The sequence below is a fragment of the Sminthopsis crassicaudata genome, chromosome 3, assembly GCF_048593235.1.
Source record: "Sminthopsis crassicaudata isolate SCR6 chromosome 3, ASM4859323v1, whole genome shotgun sequence".
Classification (NCBI taxonomy): domain Eukaryota; kingdom Metazoa; phylum Chordata; class Mammalia; order Dasyuromorphia; family Dasyuridae; genus Sminthopsis; species Sminthopsis crassicaudata.
The window spans coordinates 222,333,082-222,355,175 of record NC_133619.1 but is presented as its reverse complement, the minus strand read 5'-3'; the positions used below and the strand labels follow the sequence as shown (position 1 = coordinate 222,355,175).

The window sequence follows — 22,094 nt, the reverse complement described above, 5'->3', positions numbered from 1 at the left end:
TCCTTCCAACATTTGTCATTATCTTTTCCCGTCATCTTAGCCAATCTGAGTGTAGTGGTATTTCAGAGTTGTCTTAATTTGCATTTCTGTGATCAATAATGATTTGAAGTACCTTTTCATATGAGTTGTCTATATATTCTAAACATCATACCTTTATCAGAGATATTTACACACTTCACTGCTTAATTTCTTATCTTTCTAATATTAGTTTTGTTCATACAAAAGCTTTTCAAATTAATGTAATTGTTATTACTTTTATCTTTTGTAATTGCTTCTATCATTTGTTTGGTTAAGAATTTGCCCTCTAGCCATAACTGTGAAAAATATGCAGTTGCATTTTTCTTTTAATTTTCTAATAGTATGGTCTGACACTCCAGTGATACCAGTTTTGAATAAAGTATAAATTTTAGTCTAATCCCAATTCCTGCAAACTACTTTCCAATTTTCCCAGCAATTCTTGTAAAATAGATGTTTTTCCCCCACCTTAAGTAATTTCTGTCTTTGTATATGTTGAACACTGTGTTTATTGTGTTCATTATTTTAGTTTTTCTTATCTCATCTTTCCCCAGTAGTCTACTTTTGTATTTTAACCAGTAGAAAGTGGATTTGATAGTTTATAATGTAGTTTGAGCCTTTGTAGTGCTATTTTCCTTTCATTCCTTCATTTTAATTTGTTACTCCAAGTGAAAAAATGTAAAAGTTTTGTCTAGCTTTGTCAAAATGCCTGTTTCATATTGGTCTAATCCAGCCATGAACATTGAATAATATCCTTCCAGTTATTTAAATCTTTGTTTGTTTGTTTTTGTAATTTTATCATGCATTGAATGTACATTATTAGATTAATTCCTAAATATTAATGAAATTTGTAGTTGTTTTCAATAGAAAAAATTGAATTTTTAAAATTGTTGTCCCCTGGATTTTAATGTTGCTATATAGGAATGTTGCTGATTGCTGATGTAAGTTTACAGGTTTAGGGAACCTCTGAACAGTTTTAACCAATTTCTTTGATGATTCCTTGGGATTTTCTAAGTAAATAATTATAGCATAGCAAACGTTAATGTTTTTATCTCTCCTTTGTCTGTCTTTATGCTTTTTATTTCTGTTTTCTTATTCTTTTGTTAATGCTTGAAGAACTATATCAAGTAGGAGAAAAATGAGGCATCCTTACTTTGCACCTATATTTATTGGAAAAGCTTTAAATGTTTGCCCATAATTTTAATAAATTAGTAAATTAGTCTGTAGTTTTTATTTCTTTGCCTCATCCTTCCCTATGACTGCATTTGTCACACAAAAAAACAAGTTTTGTACAGGGCTTTCTTCCTCCATTTTGGTGAATAATTTTATTTTAGTATAGGCATTACTTATTCTCTAAAAATTGGATGAAATTCTCCTATAAGTTCATGGGGATATTTGGTAGCTCCTTTACAATTAGTTTAGTTTGCTTTTTTTGAGATTCATTGCTTAAAATCTTTCTTTTATGTCCTATGAATTTGAGTGTTTTATATTTTTGTGGCTAATTCACCATTTCTTTTAAATTCTGCTTCTTTGTATATAACTATATTTAGTAGGTACTGACCATGCTTTTTATTTCTTCTGGTTTGTTCTAATTATACTTAGTTAATTTTTTTGGGGGGGTTAATTTGATGTTCCTTTTTAATCAGGTTGGCTTAAGTTAACCAATTTTGTTGGTCATCTTTTAGTTTTATTTATCAATCCTATAGTTTTTATGTGGGTTTTAATTTATTCATTTTCCTCTAATTTTCAAGATTTCTTCTTTTGTGCTTATTTTGGGTTTATTTATTGTCTTTCTAAAATTTTCAAATGCGTATTCAGTTCATTAATCCTCTCTTTTTCTATTTTCTTAATATATGTTTTTAGGGATATAATTTTTCATCTGAGGACTGCTTTATCTGCATCCCAGAAATTTTGGTATGTTGTCTTGTCATCTCATTTTGATTCATTTGCTCAAAAATTATTTCTTATGATTTATTCTTTTGGTCCTTTTAGAGGTTTTAGTATTTCATTATTAAGTCTGCATTTAGGTACAGGTCTTTGCTTGTGCCCCTGGAACTGATTACTATTTTTGTGTTATGTTCTGTAAAGAATGTGCTTACTAATTCTGCTTTTAAAATTTTATTTTCTATTTCTCTTTGCCCTAATACATGGTCTATTTTTTGTAAAAGTGCTATGTGATGAGAAAAAATATATTCTTTAATGTTTCCATTCAGAAAGTGCTATATATAAATCTTGTAGCTCCATATTCTTTAATAGTTTGTTTTCTGTATTTTCCCCATTTGTTTATCTTTCTTTTAAATATGTACAGCTCTGAGAGAAAAACAATAAAGTCTCCAATAGAGATAGCTGGTAACATAGTAAATGGGCCTGGAGTCCAAATCTGGCTTCAGAGACTTACTGGCTATGTGAGCCTGAACAAGTTTCTTAAATTCACTTTGCCTTAATTTCCTCAATTATAAATTAGGAGTAATGATAGTATCTACCTCAAAGAGTTGTTGTGAGGATCAAATGACATAGTTTATGTAACAAGGGCTTATCCCAGAGCCTGGCAATTAATAAATGCCATATAAATAAGTGCTTATTCCGCTTTCCCCCATTCTCATTGTGTTACTATGACTTTTTTCAGTTAGTTAATTTTTCCTTTATGAAATCAGGTACTATTCCTTTTGATGCATATGTATGTTTAATATTGGCTCATTGTATATGATTCCTTTGAATGTATTTTCCTTGTTTATTATTTTGATTTTTTTCTGTGCTTGATAACACGTCCGAAAATTTTCCTGATGCAGTTAGTTTTGTTTCAACTTCTCATTGTGAGTCTATCCTTATATTTCTTGCAAGCAGCAGTGTAAATGCGTACTTTTCCACCCAGCTTTCCAATTCTTTCATTTCTTTGGATTGCTTAGTTCATTGACATTGAAAGTGTTGATTTTTTTTTTCCTTGATGTAGTTGTTTAAAAAATATTTTGTTTGTTTTCTTCCTCTTTTGAGTCAATACTTTGTCCCTACAATTAGTTTTTAATTAAACTATTTTAATCTAACTTTTTCCTCATAAGTTCTTTCTCCTGTCCCATTTGTCAGATGTCAAATTTGTTATTTTCTTTCTTTCCACTTTTTACTTTTGCATTTCATTCTCAGAAATGTTTATTTAAAAGGGAAGTCATACTGATAGAAGCAGTGCTCTATGGTAGAAATTATCCTGGGCAGCTAGATACACAGTGGCTAGGGTGCCAAGCCTGGAGCAGGAAGACTTATCTTTTTTTTTTACTTTGTATCTGGACTCAGATACTTACTAATATATGGCCTTGAGCAAGTCATTTTAACTCAGTTGTAAAATGAACTGGAGAAAGAAATGGCAAACCACTTCAGTATCTCTGCCAAAAAAACCCAAAAAACAAAACAAAACAAAAAAAACCCAAATAGGTTGATTGGAAGAGTCAGCCGTGACTGAACAACAATTTGCCTTATGTAACAAATTATTGTCTCACTCTATCCCTTATTTTCCCCATTATTTTTCTCCCATTTTCTATGCCATTTTGTCCCCCAGAACCCATGTGGGTTCACACATCTCTTTCCTACTCTCTAACTGCAAGTTGCCTTTCTTGAATAGTTTTTTTCTCAATACCATTTTATTTTCCCAAATATATGTAAAGATAATTTTCAACATTCGCCCTTGCAAAACCTCGGGTTCCAAATTTCCTCCCTCCCTTAGATAGCAAGTAATCCAAAATATGTTAAACATGTACAATTCTTTTATACATATTTCCACATATATCATGCTGCACAAGAAAAATGAGATCAGAAAGGAAAAAAAAGCAAGCAAACAACAGTAGAAAAGTTGAAAATACCATGTTGTGATCCACATTCAACCCTACAGTCCTCTCTCTGGATGCAGATGGCTCTCTCTCTATTACAGATTTATTGGAATTGGCCTGAATCACCTCAATATTGAAAAGAGCCAAATCCATCATGATTGATCATCATATAATCTTCTTGTTGCTCTGTACAATGTTCTCTTGGTTCTATTTGCTTCACTTAGCATCAGCTCATGTAAATCTGTCTAGGCTTTTCTGAAATCATCCTGCTAATCATTTCTTATAGAACACTAATATATTCCATTACATTCACATACCGTAACTTATTTAGCCATTCCCCAACTGGATGATGGCCATCCACACTACAAAAAGGACTGCAACAAACATTTTTGCATATGGGAGTCCTTTTCCCTTTTTTATGATCTCTTGGGACACAGATTCAGTAGAGACACTGCTGGATCAAAGGGTACACATAGTTTGGATAGCTCTTTGGGCATCATAACATTCATTTTTGTCCGATTCTTTTTGTTCAGCAAAACAACTGTTTGGTCATGTATACATATATTGTATTTAATTTATACTCTAACATATTTAACATGTATCGGTCAGCCTGCCATCTGGGCGGGGGGGAGGAGGGGAAAAATTGGAACAAAAGGTTTGGCAATTGTCAATGTTGTAAAATTACCCATGCAAATATCTGGTAAATAAAAGCTATTAAAAAAAATTTTATTTTTGTAAGACTTTGTGTTCTGGGTTTTTTCTCCCTCCCTCTTTTACCTCCTTCCTCCTTAAGACAGCAAATAATATCGGTTAAACATATTCAGTGCTTTTAAACATATTTCCATATTTGTCATGTGCAAAAAAAAAAAAAAAATCAGACCAAAAGAGAAAAACCCCCACAAGAAACAAACTAACAACAACACAAAAAAGGTGATCCACATTCAGGCTCCATAATTCTCTCTTTGGATGTGGATGGCATTTTCAATCACATCAATTGGAATTGCCTTGAATCACTGCATTGAGAAGAGCCAAGTCCATCACAGTTGGTCTTCACATAATCTTGTTAACAGTGTACAGTTGCTTCACTCAACATCAGTTCAGCATCCAAGCTTTTCTGAAATCACCCTGCTCATCATTTCTTATAGATTACTAACATTATTACAGTAAATATTCTTTTTTTTTTATTTTTAAATGGAATGTTGTTGTTCACATAGGTCCAAGTCTGTGGCAGAAAAGGTAGTTTGTCATTATACCAATTCTCCTTTCTTCTCTTAGTTAAACATTCATGAGATCCCCAGTTCTCACCACAACTAAATGCCCTTTCACTATAGTAGTACATGTCTCTCAGTACTACTTCTTCCCACCCCCATGATAAATCACTCTTTTTTCTTTCTCTTTTAAAATAAAGACTTTAAAATATCTAGAAACATTTACTCTTGATATAGTCTGTACTTTGTAAATATACTTATTTATCTTATGTTTCTGCTATTGGGCATAACAGCTTGATGAATATTTTGCTCACATCTGTTTTTTTCTTTGCTTTTTTTTTCTTTGCTTTGTTTTTTTCAAAAACATCTCAAAGGCTCCTTTTGTTACACATCTACATTTTTTGCACTGATGATTAGGCTCAGATTTGCAGGGAATAAAGATCTAGCTTCTTTTCAGAAACTATTATTACATTCCTTTTTTTTTTTTTGGTGTGGTTTCTAATGGATATTGTATTTTTTAAATGTCATTTCTTTACATTTGGAGTTTTTTCTCTTAGTCATTTGTAGCGTATGATGTTATTGGATAATTTAACCATGGTGTCTTGGAGTTTGAAGCATAAGGTGTTGGGGGTTTTGTTGTTTATCCAGAAGACAAACCTATGGTTTCTTTCAATTGTTTCTGTGTTTTTTGTAGTCTTAAAGTTTTAGACAGTTTTTTTATATCAGGTTCTGTTATTACCTTATTTGGGTTGTTTCTTTAAAAATTCTTTTGAAAGACCTTTAATGCTTAAATTTTCTCTGTATTCTGTGCTCAAGGTTTGGTTTGGAAATAGAACATATGTTCTTTTAATATTGCCTTTTCCTTCTATTATGCTAGATTTTCCCTTGCTTCAGTATTTTTGTATTACAATATGGTTAAGCTTTTTTTTTTTTTTCAATTTGTTTTTTGGAGAAACCCAACAATGAATTTAATCTTTTTCTGATAATTGAGTTTTTATTCCTATATTGAAGCTTTTACTTCCAATAAGTATATGCATTTTCATTCCTAATTTCTTGTGTTGTGCATTTTATTTCCCTTCTGAATCATTGTGGAATATGTTTTAGGTTCACAATGCCATCTTGATGTTCCACAGGAGGCTGTGTTTTATCAAGCATTGATTTACTTTCCTTCGTATTTTAATATATAATATTTTGAGGATTTATTACCTATTTTATTTCCAGATGCTCTTTGGAATCCACTCTGTTGATTTATGTTTAGGGTGGATTTTTATTTGAGTTTTTTACCTTTTAAAATCTTTGGTGTTTTAGCCTATTTGCCTTTTATTTATCCATTACCAGTGCTGTGGATACAGTCCCAAATCTGTGCTGCAAAGCTGCATCAGCCTTCTCCTACTATGGAAGATTTAGGACTCACCAACCTTAGTTTTCTACCTTAAGTAGTTTCATAACAGATAGGATTGGAGCTACCTGCATTTTAATTCTCTTCCGTTCTCTAGTTGTTCTGAATCAGGATCTGGTACATTTTGGGGAAAGATAGGAAAGTATGTTCCAAACTATTAGGGGACCATTCAAGGCAGAAGGTAATATATTTTTCTTCTTCCCTTCCCCCTTGTGCCTAGGTAGAATTAATATCTGCCACTCTGTATCAAGATAAGGGCTTGTAGGGAGTGAAGTATGCTGGCAAAATGTCTGCTGATGTAGAGAATCCCAACTTGTCTCAAGGAACCAGTCCTTTTTAGGGTTTTGTTTCCCCTTCCATTGTTGATGATGGTGGAAAGGGGGTGTTAAGTAAGCTTATTAAGAATTGTTGCTTTCTGTTAATCCTTAAAAATTTTTAACTTGTCATACCTTTCTCTTTTTTGTCCTGTAATTGCAATTTTAATTGCTCCTCATTTGTTGAACAATTTTTCTTTGAATTTGTTTATTATTATTATTATTTTGCTTTTTAAAGAATGAGGAAAATTAGAGTCTGGTTTGTTATCTTGTTGTTCTCCTCACCTGGAAGCATAATAATTCTATGAGTACTTTAGGAAGGTGTTTGGACCTGGTAAATTTAACTCTTTTTTTTTTTTTTTTTTTTTTTTTTTTTTTTTTTTTTTTTTTTGTGCTGAGGCAATTGGGGTTAAGCAACTACCCAGGGTCACACCACTAGGAAAGGTTAAGTGTCTGAGACTAGATTTGAACTCATGTCCTCCTGACTTCAGGGCTGATGCCCTGTCCACTGCACCACCTAGCTGCCCCATAAATCTAACTCTTAAGGAAAGATATGTGCTACTTTATTACCTCCTTGCCCCCGTCCTTCTAAGTTCAAAAATTGACAGCTAAAAGAAGCAAAATAAGATCTCAGTAGTTCTGCTTTTCACCTATCCATCCTAAAAGCAATGAACCATTTCTTTCTTTAATTCTTTGCTGGAGGAGCAAAGATAACTTTTTTTTTTGGGGGGGCACATTGTTTTATTTTGTTATTAGCTCTCTACATCAGTCTCACTTCATGCTGAATTTTAGTGCTTTTGATGCCTTTCTCTCTTTTTTTTTAAGTTTAAAATTTTTTTTAACATGGCTGTAATTTCTCACTGGATTCTTCTCTGTTAATAAGAAAAAAAAGAGCAGTAATCATGTATCTGTATCTAATTGTGTATGTCTTATTCCATATTTATAGACCATCACACCTGTGCTGAGATAGAGAGATCTACTATAGAGATAGAGAAATTTACTATAAAGCCTCTGAAAGCTAGAACTCTTCTTATAAGATCATATCCTTCATATGCATACATTCTCTTCATTATCTAATTTTTTCCTACATATGTCTTTTAAAAGCCTTTGATTTTGCCTCTGATTCTGTCCCTGAGCAGCTATGTTGTTCTCTTTGTAAAACTTCCCCCTTCCCTTCTTTTAGATTTGTTTCTGTGTTCACAGTTGAATTTTTGAGAATTTTTTTTATCCTTTTGGGCTAATTTCCTTGACAGAGTTCTTTCCTATGCTATCCTTTTTATGAATCTTTTGAAACCAAATCTCCCCAAATCTTGATTGCATATTGACTGTGATGGGCTTTTCCCTGTTCTTTCATGAATTTTAATATTGAGTGATTTCTTTTTCCTATAACTTAAGCAAAACAGTTTTGCACTTTGGCTTTGTTCAAAAGTATATTTCATTTTGTACCTTCATTTCATCTTTTCTCAAGTGCTGGGAAGCATGCTTCATCAATTATTTGGAATTGTGTAGTCAGTTCATTGAAAAAAAGGAACAATTATTGTAAATATGGTATCAAAGAAGACATCTTTGAGATGGTGACATTTGAGTAGAATGAGTAATATTTTGAGAGGTAAGGACAGTGAGGAAAAGACATTCCAGGAAAAGGGAATTATTTCAGTAAGGGTACAGATTTGGAGAAATATAGTGCTTGTTTAAGAAATATCAAAGCGCAATCTATTTTGGCAAGAGCATCAACTTCCTGTTCGGCAATAGTGAAAAAATAAAGCTTGATTGGTAAGTTAGTGCTCTATCACGAACAATTTAAAATTGTTAACTTTAAGAGTTTTGAATTTATGTCCTAGGCAATAGGGAGCTATTAAAATTTTTTTCAACTGGGGAGTAATCTTATTTGAATAGTGCTTTAAGAAGTTTACTCTGGCTATGGAGTATAGAGTAGATTAGAACAGGAAGAACCTGGAGTCAGGAAGACTACTGAAGTAAAATAGCATGACCTAGGACTCTGGCAGTAAGAATGGAAATCTTACTTTGTACTCCTTCCTTAAATCTTTTCTCATTGAATGGTGGGAGTATTAGACTATGATCTGATATTAATAACTGGCAAAATCTAATTACAAAAGAAGATTAAGATCTATTTATCTGACTATGAAAGAAGGAAAAGGTACTAATTGTAAAAGTTAATAGTGGGTGTTTGTTGGTTAGTTCTTCATTAAAATATAAGCTTTTATTGATAACACTGAGTGTCTTCTCAAAAATTCTGGGAAGGATCGTCATCTATAGGTACTCAAGGAAGAGATATCAATGATAAGATAATGTGTGAGAAAAATAATTGAGTGAAATAGGAATTTTAAAATGATTTATTTATTTGATCTCTTGTCCTCATGAGCTTTTTTAATATACTGCATGGATTTTATGTTTTCACATGGATTTTAAAGTGATAATATTGCCCAATCATAGCATTCTTAGCTAAAGTTATATAACAGAAAAATAATCCAGGCTTTAGATTTTCTATGTGGAGTATCTAAACACTTGGATTATTTTGTATAATAGTAAAATTTTGTTTCCATATGAGTACTTGTTTAACTGAATCTTTATTATCATCCAGAAAAGTCTTACTATTGTGTGACTAATTGTCCTTTCTCTTTCAGAACTTACCCAGATTGAAGATCCAAGAGAACAATGGAGGAGGGAGCAGGAGCGGATGCTGAAAGAATATCTAATTGTAGCCCAGGAGGCCCTCAATGCCAAAAAAGAAATATACCAAATTAAGCAGCAACGTTTTGAACTAGCACAAGAAGAATACCAGCAGCTGCACAAGATGTGTGAAGATGACAGTCGCTCTTATGCAAGCTGTGAGTTTACATGTTTCCTCTGAGGGAAACACCTTTCTCTAAAGGTTATCTCTAAAAAATTGTGACCAAGAGAATTCCAAACTAAAGACTTAGGTTCCACTTGAACTAGGCAATCTGGAGAATTTTTATTTCATTTCTGAAAAGAACAGAATGGCTTTTTCATTTATCATTATACATTAGATCTAAACTGCTTTATAATTGGTCTTGATAATAACCTGTCTTGGGTAGCCGGGCTCTGTATATTCAAAAGTGAAGGCGTCATAGTTAAGTTTCTGTTTAGTTATGTAATTTTATGGGGTTACCCTCCCCCTTTTGGGAGGGGAAGAGAGAGTTCTTTAATCTTGGAGGTTGAAAAAGGAGATCCTTCATATGCACAAAGCATCTTCCTTCAATACCTAAGATAGAATGTGTTTTGGGGGATATGGCAATAATAATAAAAAGTGACATTTATATAATCCTTTAAAGCTTGCAAAGTAGTTAACACATATTTGTCATCAGAAGCTCTTAATAACCCTTTGAGGTAGGTACACTACAGATAAGAAAATTGAAACTCAGTGATTTGTCTATGAACATGTAGTGAATTAGTATCAGAAGTAGGTCTTGAATGTGAATCTTTTCTCCCTCCACGTTTAGTACTCTGTATACCATGCCACATTGCTTCTAATAGTCTTCTGAAGAAGAGTACAATAACAAATATGTGAAGATCTTTTTCTTTCTCTGACAAAGAAATCATATATCCTGAAATCTTTAAATAGGATGTTCTGGCTTTTTCAGAGACCTTAGATTAGTCTGTCTTTTTGCTTATGTAGCAGACTTTCAGATAGTAACTGTCCCAGGAATTTGATTATGCTACTTTCAAAACAAGTATTTTGGACTTGGTCAATTAAATCCATAGGACTTTAAGCCATTCTCAATAAAATAATCCTCCCACAGAATATGTAGTCATTTTACTAAATATATCTTAGAGAGACTTTATTGAACATTTCATTCTACCAATGGTAACAAGATTAGGATTGTCTTGATGACTAAGCCTTTGAAATAATAATGGTAGCATTTTTATAGCACTTTATGTTTTGCAAAGCACTTTACAGATACTATCTTATTTTATCTTCACAACATCTTGAAGAGTTAGGTATTTTAAGAGATTTGCTCAGGAAGTTCACACAGACAGTAAGTGTTTGAGGTAGGATTTTACTTCAGCCTTTATTCCAGTTCCCTGTTCATAGCACCACCTATGTGTGGAGCTCATATCTGGGATGTTTTATTTTACTAAAAAAGAGAAACAGAGACTCCAAGTAGCATGCCCATTTGATAGCTACCAGTTCACCAGGTAAAATGCTATTATATAAAAATCCATAATTTTGGCATTAGGGGAATTCTCAGTATGGCAGATTGCAACCCGTCTGTGATACAAGAGAAAAATTTTAGGCAACTGCCTAAGTCACACAAATTTAGTGAATTACCTAGAGTCATAAAACTAGTTAATGTCAGGAATGAAGTATAAAGCCATTATCTTCATGAATCCAAGCTTGACAATCCAGCTGGAATACCATATTGCCTCTTTGGTTATTACTACAACTTAAATTTTAGAGAGTTTGACCTACAGTATTTAGATTAGAATAGTATTAAGATGACCAGATTACTAGTTTCCTTTGGTATATATACTATGTTGCTGTTTTTTGTCTGAGTTTGCCATACATGCTGTGGTGAAATCCATGGCTCCAGTTTTCCCCACTGTACAGGGAAATTATATGTCTGCAACCTATTTCATGAAGCATTATTCTTCCTTGGGAGAATGGAGAATGCTTAGAACATTAAGGTTTGTTCCCTTGAAGTAGGGTATATATCTTCTTATTCTTCATGGATTAATTAATAATAGGCATCATTTTGGATCAGTTAAATTGGCTAGGCCAGCTCAGTACCAGTTATAGGAAACAGATTATTTTGTCTTCATTGAATTTGGAAGACAAAAGGGACTGTTTCAAACTTACATTTAGTGGAAATTTTGTTCATTTCCATGCATCCAAGATCTTATAGTTGAAGTTCTACTGAAGCTTTTACAGAGTCTGCTATTAAGACTCAGTGAATACATTTCATTATATATGACAAAGTCTAGTTGATCAGTTCCTTTCAAATGCTACCAAGATCACTTTGACAAAAATGCTTTTGTAGCAACAAATGGAAACTCTGGACAAGAAGATGACTGTGTCTTTCTTACATAGAGAAGGTGATACATAAATGTTAATTAAATTGAACAAAAAAGTTAAGGAATTACTGAAGAATATAGGAGAGTTCTGTATTGATTAATTGGTTGATTTAATAAATGTTTATTGAACACATATAGGTCTATGGCAGGAGGTAGTGCTGGAAGGAATTCAGGTATTCCATAAGGTAGAGGTGAGAAGAAAGAGCATGTCCAATCCTGGTAGCTAGACTGTAATATCTAATTGTCCTTAAAACTGGATCCAGCTTGTTACTAACCCAAGCAATTTGTATTTTATTTTGAAGGCAGTGAGGAGCCACGGAAGCTTTTTGAGCAGATGACTGGCTTACCCTTTAGAAATATCAATTTGACAACTCTGTGGATGATATTTAGTAGAAGGAAGAGAATGAAAGTAGGAAAACACCTATTAGGTCTCAAAGTTTCTTGTCTGGAGGGTCACCATCCAAAGATTTGGTCATCATCTCCATAAAAACCTACATTCACTTAGTTCAACCCACTAAACTATCAATACTGGTATTGAGGAACAATTAAGAGGCCATTTTGATGGTCGAGGGAAGAGATAATAAAGGCCTGTATGAGAGGAAGTGATGAATTGGACAGTTGTTTTGTAGATAGCAAAGGAGTAAAAACTGAGTCTGCGAGAGATTTAATCTCTTGCCCATGATATAACTATTAAGTGTCTGAGGTAGTATTCAAGCCCAGATTTCCTGATTCTGAAGCTACTAAACTGTTGTCTTTTCACCTCTGACCTTTATTTAAATCTTTATGGTTCATACATCGGATCTTCACATCCGTCCTTTGACATGGCTACCAAAGCTATTAAATTCCCATTTTATAGATGAGGTAAAGATGTGCACAATTTTTAATGCAAGGTAGAACATTAAATTTAGTAATGTGCAGAGAACCTTCTAAATGTCTATACATAGTTCCAAGATTGGTGGTTTAGTATGTTGAAATAGGAGGAGATTGGGATTGATAATGATGGTGATGAACAAATCAGTAAGGAGTTTTGAAGTAGTTAAGAAAATTAGGCAATAGTAATTCACATGACTTCCTTTTCTATTAGTAAAGGAACATAATAGCCATAGTAAAAAGTAGAAGGAATAGGGCCACAATGTTGCTTTATGGGTTTGGGGAAAGATGAAGTGTAGGAAACTAATGCCTCACTAGATTTTATAGTACTGTGAGAACATAATGCAAGTAAAAATTTGTATGTCCTGAATGCATTCCTTTCTAAGCCTCAAAGAATTCTGTCTGTCTAGTCAAAGAAAAGTACAGAATGGTATTTCTGAAATGACAGGTAATTTCTGATAGAGGAAGCAAACTGACTGGTGTTTCCATAGAACACCCTGCCAACATTACTGTTGGGTTATGTCTCAGACACCTAAAGTATCTGAATTTTTTAGGGGAGAAATTCCATTTTTATGTGTTGCTTTCTGAACTGGATCGAGAGGTGTTTATTGTGTTGTGTTGTATTGTTTGGTCTTGTTATTCTAAAGGGCTAACCATGCCAGAGACAGTTGGCAGGAATATGAGTACATATGTGCTTTCCCCCTGAACTGTTTGCTTATTGATACTATGAAAGGAATCTAGGAGCTAGTCCAAGTTCTTGGCAAGTTGCTGTCTGTCACTGGAGTTTAGATTGAGCTATTTAACTAGTTTCATGAGAAGTGTGCTGGATATGGCTAAATAGGGGTTTCCTACTGTATAACAAGATTCTTTGAGATCTAACAGATGTGCATCCTTAAGTGTGAATGGCAGGCCTTAGTGCTTTTCATGTGTTTATATTAAAAACAAATCAATCCAACAAATGCTTATCCAGTGTTTCAGTTGTGCACTTTACTAGGCACTGGGAATACAAAGAAAAAAAAAAAAAAGAAAAACCATCTTCCCTCAAGAAGCTTACATTCTGCTTATAGACAGATGAATAAATACCAAAAAAAAAAAAAAAAAAAAAGTTAAAGTAAATAAAAGTAATTTAGGGCTTTGTGGCAGGCATACTATCCATTGAGAATATCAGGAAATCTCTTATATAAAAGATGGCACTTAAGGTAAACCTTGAAGAGAGTTTTTGTTTTTGAAAGACAGAGGTAAGGAAAAAGAATATGCTAGACATGAGAGACTATAGTCTGTGCAAAATATTGAGAACCCAAATTAGGACATAAGCATCCTAGAACTTATTTTCTAGCCAGGAAACTGAAAAAATAAGGTACATGGACTTGGTGAATAATTATAGATAAAATAAAATCTGGATTCAGCATATATGCAAAAATACATTTATACATATCTAGTATATGTAATATAGTTCAGTAAGTGCTCTGATATTTATAGTCTTAAGAGAGATGTCTAGGGTCACAGAGAAAGTTACTTGCCAGGGTCCCTTAACTAGTATATTTCTGTCTCTCTGATTCTCAGGCCAGCACTATCCATTTAGGGATAGAAGCCTTATAACTTCTAGATTGCTCTTTCCTAATAATAGTGATTGTAAATGAAAGAGAGTTAACAAATGATGTGATTTCAGTATGCTTTTTTTATGGGCTAGTGTCTTGGAGCTGAGGGATATTGTGTTCCCTAATATACTTGTGCCTTTTACTCTCTCTTTCTCTCTCTTTTTATTAAACCTTTTTATTTTCAAAACACATGCATGGATAATTTTCATCACTCACCCCTGCAAAATCTTGTGTTTCAAATTTTTTCCCTTCCTTCCCCCATCCCTTCCTCCAGACAGCAAGTAATCCAATATATGTTAAACATATGCATTTCTTCTGTATACATTTCCACAAATATACTGCGCAACAAAAATCAGATCAAAAAGAAAAATAAATGAGAAAAGAAAAAAAGCAAGCAAACAACAATAAAAAGAGTGAAAACACTATGTTTAATATTCACGCTCAGCTCCCACAGCACTCTCTGGGTGCAGACCATTGTGCCTTTTACCCTCAAAATAATAAGTTTATAATGGTGATAGCTAGCCATCTACACATGAACAGCTAGAACTGAGGGGAAGTTAGAATAAGTGGCTAAATGAATGAAGAATGAAGCACTTCCTGTAGACCAAGCACTATACTAAGTACTGTGGAAACATAGGCAAGTAAGACAGTCCCTGCTCTCAAGGAACATCTATTCTGTTAGGGGAAGACAGCATATAAAAGAGAGTCAGAGTTAGAAAGAGAGAGGACAAAGATACATGAACAGTAGTATGGTTTGAAAATATCTAGAAAATAGAATAGTGTCTTGATTTTTTGTTTGTTTGTTTTTATTTTTTTCCCCCCCTGAGGCTGGGGTTAAGTGACTTGCCCAGGGTCACACAAGCTAGGAAGTGTTAAGTGTCTGAGACCAGATTTGAACTCGGGTCTTCCTGAATTCAAGGCTGGTGCTCTATCCACTGCGCCACCTAGCTGCCCCAGTGTCCAGATTTGCAGCAAGAAGAGGTGAAAGTTTGCCAATCAGAGGCCAGGAAGAGTAGGTGATATGGTTGATAATTGGCATGGTGGTTTGGTTCATGGCAACATAAAGTTAGTTTAAGTTCTACTTCTTGAATTAAGAAGCCCAGTCATTACTGGTTTAGATAATTGGAACATCTGTACAAAGGGCAGTATTGATAAACAAGAATGACTGATGGAGCTAGATTTGTATGAATTATCAGCTAGATCAGAGCACAACATGAAGGGAGAGAGAAGGATTGAAGAAGCACATGTTTTCATAATCCTTTCAGATGCTGCAGCCTGAATCTTTGGTATTCCATGGAAGATGGAAGAGGACTTCTGGGTAAATGGAAGCAAGGGGAGTTTCATAACTATGATATAGTTATATTGGTTTAGAATTTTTTTCTCTACTTTTGAAATACACTCTTTGCTTGCCTCTCTCTTAATACTGATTTTTCTCCACCCTCTCATAATAATTTTCTGTCTTTCTTCCTAGATTATCTTTTCCATCCTGTCTTAAGAACCTTTCATCACTCAAGGCATTAGAGCAGAGGCTGTGTGACCACCTGTCAGGTGGGCTCCAGAAGGGATTCTTAATTTGGAGGGAGGTTGAAATAGATTGATTAAAATAGCCAATCTAAAACATTTATTAAGCATCTATTGTAAACTAGATATTGTGCTGGAGGGATCCAAAAACAACAACAAAAGTGCAGCAATTCTTGCCCTAAAGAAGCTTTTGCTCTTTTGGGGGAGATAATATGTAATTAAGTGAATGTATATAAAATAAACAAGTGGGTGTTTTTCAGATAACTTTAAAGATCCTTTCCATATCCAAGTTTCTGTGATCTCAGCCAAATCCCAAGAGATATACCCAAGCTGGTCAGACATCAGGTGTCTGGGAAAGAAACTTCCTTATCAATTCAGTGAGAAAGTAGGGCTTTAGACCCACCCTAAATTCCATCTTGAGGTGGTGGTGAAGCTCTTCATTATCAGTCACCTATCCTGCCAACATTCTTTCTTAGGCTACCTGCCCATCCCATAAAGACTCTTCCATTTGTTCTCTTTAAAGAGTTTCCTTACTCCTATCTGACCTAAGATAAAAGCCACAGACAAATCTATCCAGCCTTTTGTTCTGATTGACATGGACATGTTGGGACAGACTGGCGAACATGGATCCTGTTGAAAGGTTGTATCACTGCATTTTTGAAGCTTATTATCTGACAAGTGTCAATTCCAAGGACTGGTAAGGCTTATTTGTTTATAGGGACATAATTACTTGTATTAATCTTTAAAAAAAAAAACTCTCAACTTGGAAGTGTGCCCATCAAACATGGCAAAATTACCTACCAGTAGTATTTTTGGATCTTGAGGGCTTTAAACTACTGTTCCTTTGCTAGTAGCTCCTCCCTTTTATTCCCCTCCCTGTCAGTTTTGTTCTTGATTGTTTTACAGGTGCTTCTTTGTGGGAATCTTCTCATTGGCTTGATAATTAGTATTAGTTTGGAACCTGTCTGTTCTTGTTAGTCTTTTGCTAGGTTGCTCTCCAGTTCACTTAAGCAACCTCCCTTAATCAGCCATCCCTGCAGCTACACAACCACTGATAAGTGATAATCTCTTGGAGAGATCATTCTTAAGGTTAGTGTTCTCTAAAGGTGTAACATCTATTATTGCCACTAATTTCCCACAGTGAGCAAAATACCTTCTTTTCTTTTTTTGAAACATGAATCACATTTGATCTCTTATAAAATCATGTTTCACAATAAATTTTTTGGACGAGCAAAAAATGCCCGACTTCTCTCTACAATACAGTACAAAACAATACAATACAATACGAGATATATATGATATATGTGAGTTGTTCATTACATCTGTCCAACCAAACTGCTAGGAAATAATTCAAACTATGGATTTGCCTAATTCAGTGGAAGCAGAGTTGTTGTACTGAAAGTGGCAGCATCTGAGATGTAGTCACAAATTTTTATTAGTCCTTATTCTTTCAAGGTACTCCAACCTTTCTATGTTTTACTTCCCTGATTTATAAAGTAAGAGAAAATTATAGCTGACTTGAATTCTTTACAATTTTATAAGTAGAGGTGAGGTAGAATATGTTTTACCTGATAGTGTAGGGAATAATGATATACAAGGGATAATGAATTTCTGGTCCGTGTTTTTCCTTATTATTAAATGATCAAAAAAAAAAAGTAGTACTTCACTTAAATAGATTTGGCATCCTGTTTACATATGTACTTTTTACATGTTGCTCAAATTTTAAATAAAAGAAAAAGTTTAAAATTGAAAATTATTGATGTTGTTTTCCCTATTTTTTAAAAATTGTTTTTGTATCATCTTCATTTCTGCAAGTATCCCTCCTTCACCATTCTTTGTAACCAAGACAAAAAAGAAAGAAAAAAAAAAGTATTTCAGCAAAACCAAGCAACATTTCAACTATATTTGCCAATATATGTAAAGTCCACTGCTAGAAGAAAGGAGATTTACTACTACTTTGCAGTACCATAAAAATTCCTTTATTGAAAAATGTTAGACCTGGAATATTTTATTTAATATCTATCTCTGAAATGGAATTGAGTAAAAAAAAAAAAAAAGGAAGGAAAGAAAGAAGAAATGATGGAAGGAAAGAACAATAAAAGAAAAACTGAGCATTACTCAGGAAGCTTATAAAAGTTCACATACATTTCTGACTTATTTGGATTACTTTTGTGGATTTTTCACTACTAGAAGTAAAACCTAAAATATATTGTCCTCCTCATCCCTACCCTTATATTGGATTCAAATCTTTGATTTCATACGTGTGTGTGTGTGTGTGAGAGTGTGTGTGTATGTGTGTGTGAGAGAGAGAGAGGAACTTTCAGTGTGGAAACTCCCTTCTCTGATATAGATCAGATCAGCTACTTGTCTGTAACTTGTAGTACTAGTGATTTGCCTATAACATTGAAAGGTTAAAAGACTTGATTAGGTATATATGACTAATATCTGTCAGAATTAAGAATTTGAACCCCTCCAAATTGGATCATTATGCTTATATTTTCTGTAGAAATTTATTAAGATAATTTATTGACAAAGGAGAAACACTTGTTTCAGTTTTTTTCAGTTAATATTAGCAATATGCATTCTGTGATTGAAATGAATAATCTTGATCATTTTTCATCAAATTTTTAATGTTAACTACATATTTGTACATTGCAAATATTCAGAATTGGCTGGAATGATTTGCTCTAAGATGGGATTTTTGAAGCTTTGACCTTGGTAGAGAAATTCAGAAAGGCCTGCCCTGGGGATACTTTGTAGTCTTTTAAGCAGCTTAGAAACCTCATGATATTCCAGGGTATACTTCCTTTTACTCCTCCTCCTCTTCTCCCCTCTCAGGAAGTTGTATCTAAGTAAATTTACCCTCTTTTCCCATCATTGGGCTGTGATGCAAAAAAGAAAAGACAATGCTGGTTATAGTTTTGATGATTTCCATATTATTTTGGTCATTCAGATATTTATTTGCTATTCATTCTTGTGCCTGAAAACTTTCAAGGCTGTAACAATATTGAACTTTGCAGGCTATTAAAATAGTATTATAGAGGTTATTATTTATTTTGATTTCATACATATACAGTGACATCTCAACCATAGTAAATTTTTACAGATATTGTAAGTAGGACTAAAGGTTTGAGTAATAAAGGGTCTCAGATCTGTAGCTGCTGATTGTGCAATACTGTTTTGAGAACATCTAAGTTTTGGGAAGATTGTGGTTCTCTGAGAAAAATTCAAAATAAAAATTAGCCTTTATTAGCTACTATAATAGATAAGTAGCTTTTATTAGCTACTAACAGATAATTATAGAACTTTAGAGTTTGCAAGGGACTTAGTGATTATCTTTTATGACACTCCCCCTTTTTTGGGGGGGGGGGAAATTGGGGTTAAAACACTTGTCCAGAGTTATACAGCTAGTTATCTGAATTCACATTTGAATTCAGGTTCTCCTGATTCCAGGGCTGGTGCTCTGTTTACTACACCACCTACCTGCCCTTATAATTCCTTCATTTTACAGAGGAGACTTAGAAAAATTAAATTACTTGTTCAAGATTACACATCTAAGTTAATGACAGACTTGAACCTGGAAACCAGTCCCTCTGATTCCCAAGCTAGTTTTTTCCTCTTGCACTTTGCTAGCAAGCTGAGCTGAAAGGTATTTTGCTAAATTGCCAGTATGATTAATTAAAAAAAAAACATTAATAAAAAATCATTTTAATTAATTTTGCATTTACTCTCAACTGAGGCCCACTACATTACTAACTTAATTCCTTTTTTAGATTTGATTATTTCTACCCTAGACAAAAATGAAGCCCTTTAAAAATAATTTACATACAGCAAAGCCTCAGTTATTGAAAACCAAGCAGCTATATTACAGGAACAATTTTAAACGTAGAGATGGAAGTAAAAAGATTTGAGAGAATAGAAACAATGCTGAGTTGAGTCAGGAAAGTTTTGTATTTGAATGCTTTGTGTTAAACTTAATAATTGTGTGATTTAATCTTATTGAGCCTCAGTTTTCTATAAAATAGAAATAAGATGACTTGAAGCACTTGTCTTACAGTGTTATTAGAAGAATCAAATGAGATAATGTACATAAAATGCTTTGCAAAACTTGAAAGTGCTATATAAATATCAATTATATAATATGTAATATAATATAATAAAGAATATCACTGAGATTAGATTGTTTCTGAGACAATGTAATGCCCACTGGAAAGACTGTCATTGATTCCTAAGAGATGTAAATGCCAAGCTATTCACCGGAAAAGTTGATAAGACCAAAAATCCCTAGAGAATTAATAGGAAAGGGAGATAAGAAAAAGTCAGAAAAGGGAAGAGATGAGGGATGAAACTGGACCAGAGGTGGGGAATAGCAGATAAGATGTCAGTGAACATCTGGTTTAGTGACAGTGAACAATACCTTTTAATAGAACCTAAGGACCTGAGTATATTATAGCACATTCACCATTTATTTGTTATTTCTTACTGATACTTTTTTTTTTTTTTTTAAACATCATCATTATTTCCTTCTATACTTTCTCTACTTTGTGGAAAAGAAAAAGTGAAGTAAAATGTATTGACGAAATAACCTTATTTGCCATTGGCCCCCACCTTCCTCCTGTGAAGGGGAAAAAAAAAAGACATCATCAAGTCTTCTGTGAAACTAAGATTGCTCATAGCAATTAATCTGAGTTTAGATGCCCTTTGGCATTGTTTTCAGTTACATTTTTGCAGTTATTGCATGTATTATTCTCTTAGTTCTGCCTTTTAAGTTTTTTCTTTTTTATTATCAGCTTAAATATTAGTAAACATGAACATTTCAGTATACAAAAAAAGGAATCCTATATGAAAACGAGAACTTTCATTGTGTACACTTTTAAAAGGACATTAAATTTAATATGATGGTATTAAAACTGCCTTGATTTATTGTGATCCTTTCTAAATTTCCTTCTGCCCTCTTCTACGTATTTTTAAATGTTTCAATGATGTTCATTTACAACCACCCTTAGTTCAGTTTTTTTTTTTTTCCCACTTTGTGTTACTTCACCTAAGCCTCCCTTCAGTACATTCGCTCTTCTCCAAACATTTATTAAGCACCCACTATGTGCAAGGAAGGTATTGGGCTAGGCAATGAAGATTTGCAAGAATGAAACATGACAATCTTTGTCCTTGATTACTTAATGTTTTGAAAGAGGGAATATGAATAGATCTATTTCTGTTGAAAGATAATATGTGATGGAGCCAAGTTAAGAGCTGAACAGAATGCTTTAGAAAAATGTAGGGAGGGATATTTCTATGATAGTCAGTCCTCAAGAAAAGTTTAAAATGTATTTTAAAAAATGAGTAAACAGCTGAGATGTTTGAAAATTTATGACAAAAAGTTGAAAACTTTAAGTTGTTTTTGTTTTTCATGTATATCTTAGTTTTCACAGAGAGTATAAGGTCAAAAAGCTGTGTATAAAAGTTAATCTTAAAAACTTAAAATTAATTACATGTGGTACTGATTCTTGAATGTATCAGATCACTAAGATTTTACTCATTGAAATGGTTTTGCTGAGGCTAAAATAAGTACTTACCCATAGTCACAGATACTATGATATTGATTAGAAAATTCACAAAGAAACAAACCAAAAAATGGAGTGTCAGTTGTTAAATGTTTGCTGCTTTTGAAACAGCTTTGAATCTAAAATATCTTTAATATGAAATAACTAATGAGATATTGTTTTCTTCATAAGATGAAATAGTAACATTACACTTTTGCTTAAAAAAAAAAAAATTAATCCTTAACATTGATGGATATAAGTAGCCAAGTTTGGCTTTTAACTTTGATTTTACAAATATACTTTTTATGAACATTAGAATTATGTCAAACCTCTTGCTTTTGTGTATATATAGTGACTAATCTGGGAATTGAGGCAATGTGGAGCATAAATTGTTGTAAAGTAAAATTTTTTTCTTCTTTTTAGCATTCTCTGGATATTCAACAAATACAAAATATGACCCATATCAAATTAAAGCAGAGATTGCAAGCCGTCGTGATAGAGTAAGTAAAACCTGCATATTTTCTTGAATAAAATTGTCATATATATGTTTCACTTCAATAAAATTATTTCATTCAACTATTCATTAACTTTTTAAAAAATTCTCATTAAATGATGGTTTATATGTGACTTGTAAGCTTTTGTTTTGATAAGTTTGATAACATTCTCATTTTGGATAGCTTTTGACTATTATTTTAAAAATTCAGATCATATGTATATGATAATAGACTAGCCATGGGAAACAATGTAATCATAGTTCTT

At 33.1% G+C, this 22,094-nt stretch overlaps 1 protein-coding gene across 6 annotated transcripts in view; it reads left to right on the top strand.

Moving 5' to 3' along the window:
• The window catches only part of WWC3 (WWC family member 3), a 176,752-nt gene that overhangs the window by 77,672 nt on the left and 76,986 nt on the right, over positions 1 to 22,094 (top strand). For 5 of the 6 annotated variants that reach the window (XM_074300025.1, XM_074300024.1, XM_074300023.1 and 2 more), the window contains exons 3-4: positions 9,397 to 9,600; positions 21,759 to 21,835. In XM_074300025.1, the coding sequence (XP_074156126.1) occupies positions 9,397 to 9,600; positions 21,759 to 21,835 (281 nt within the window). Of the gene's footprint in view, positions 1 to 1,878; positions 1,930 to 9,396; positions 9,601 to 21,758; positions 21,836 to 22,094 lie in introns of all 6 variants that reach the window. The other variant, XM_074300029.1, reaches the window with a different exon arrangement.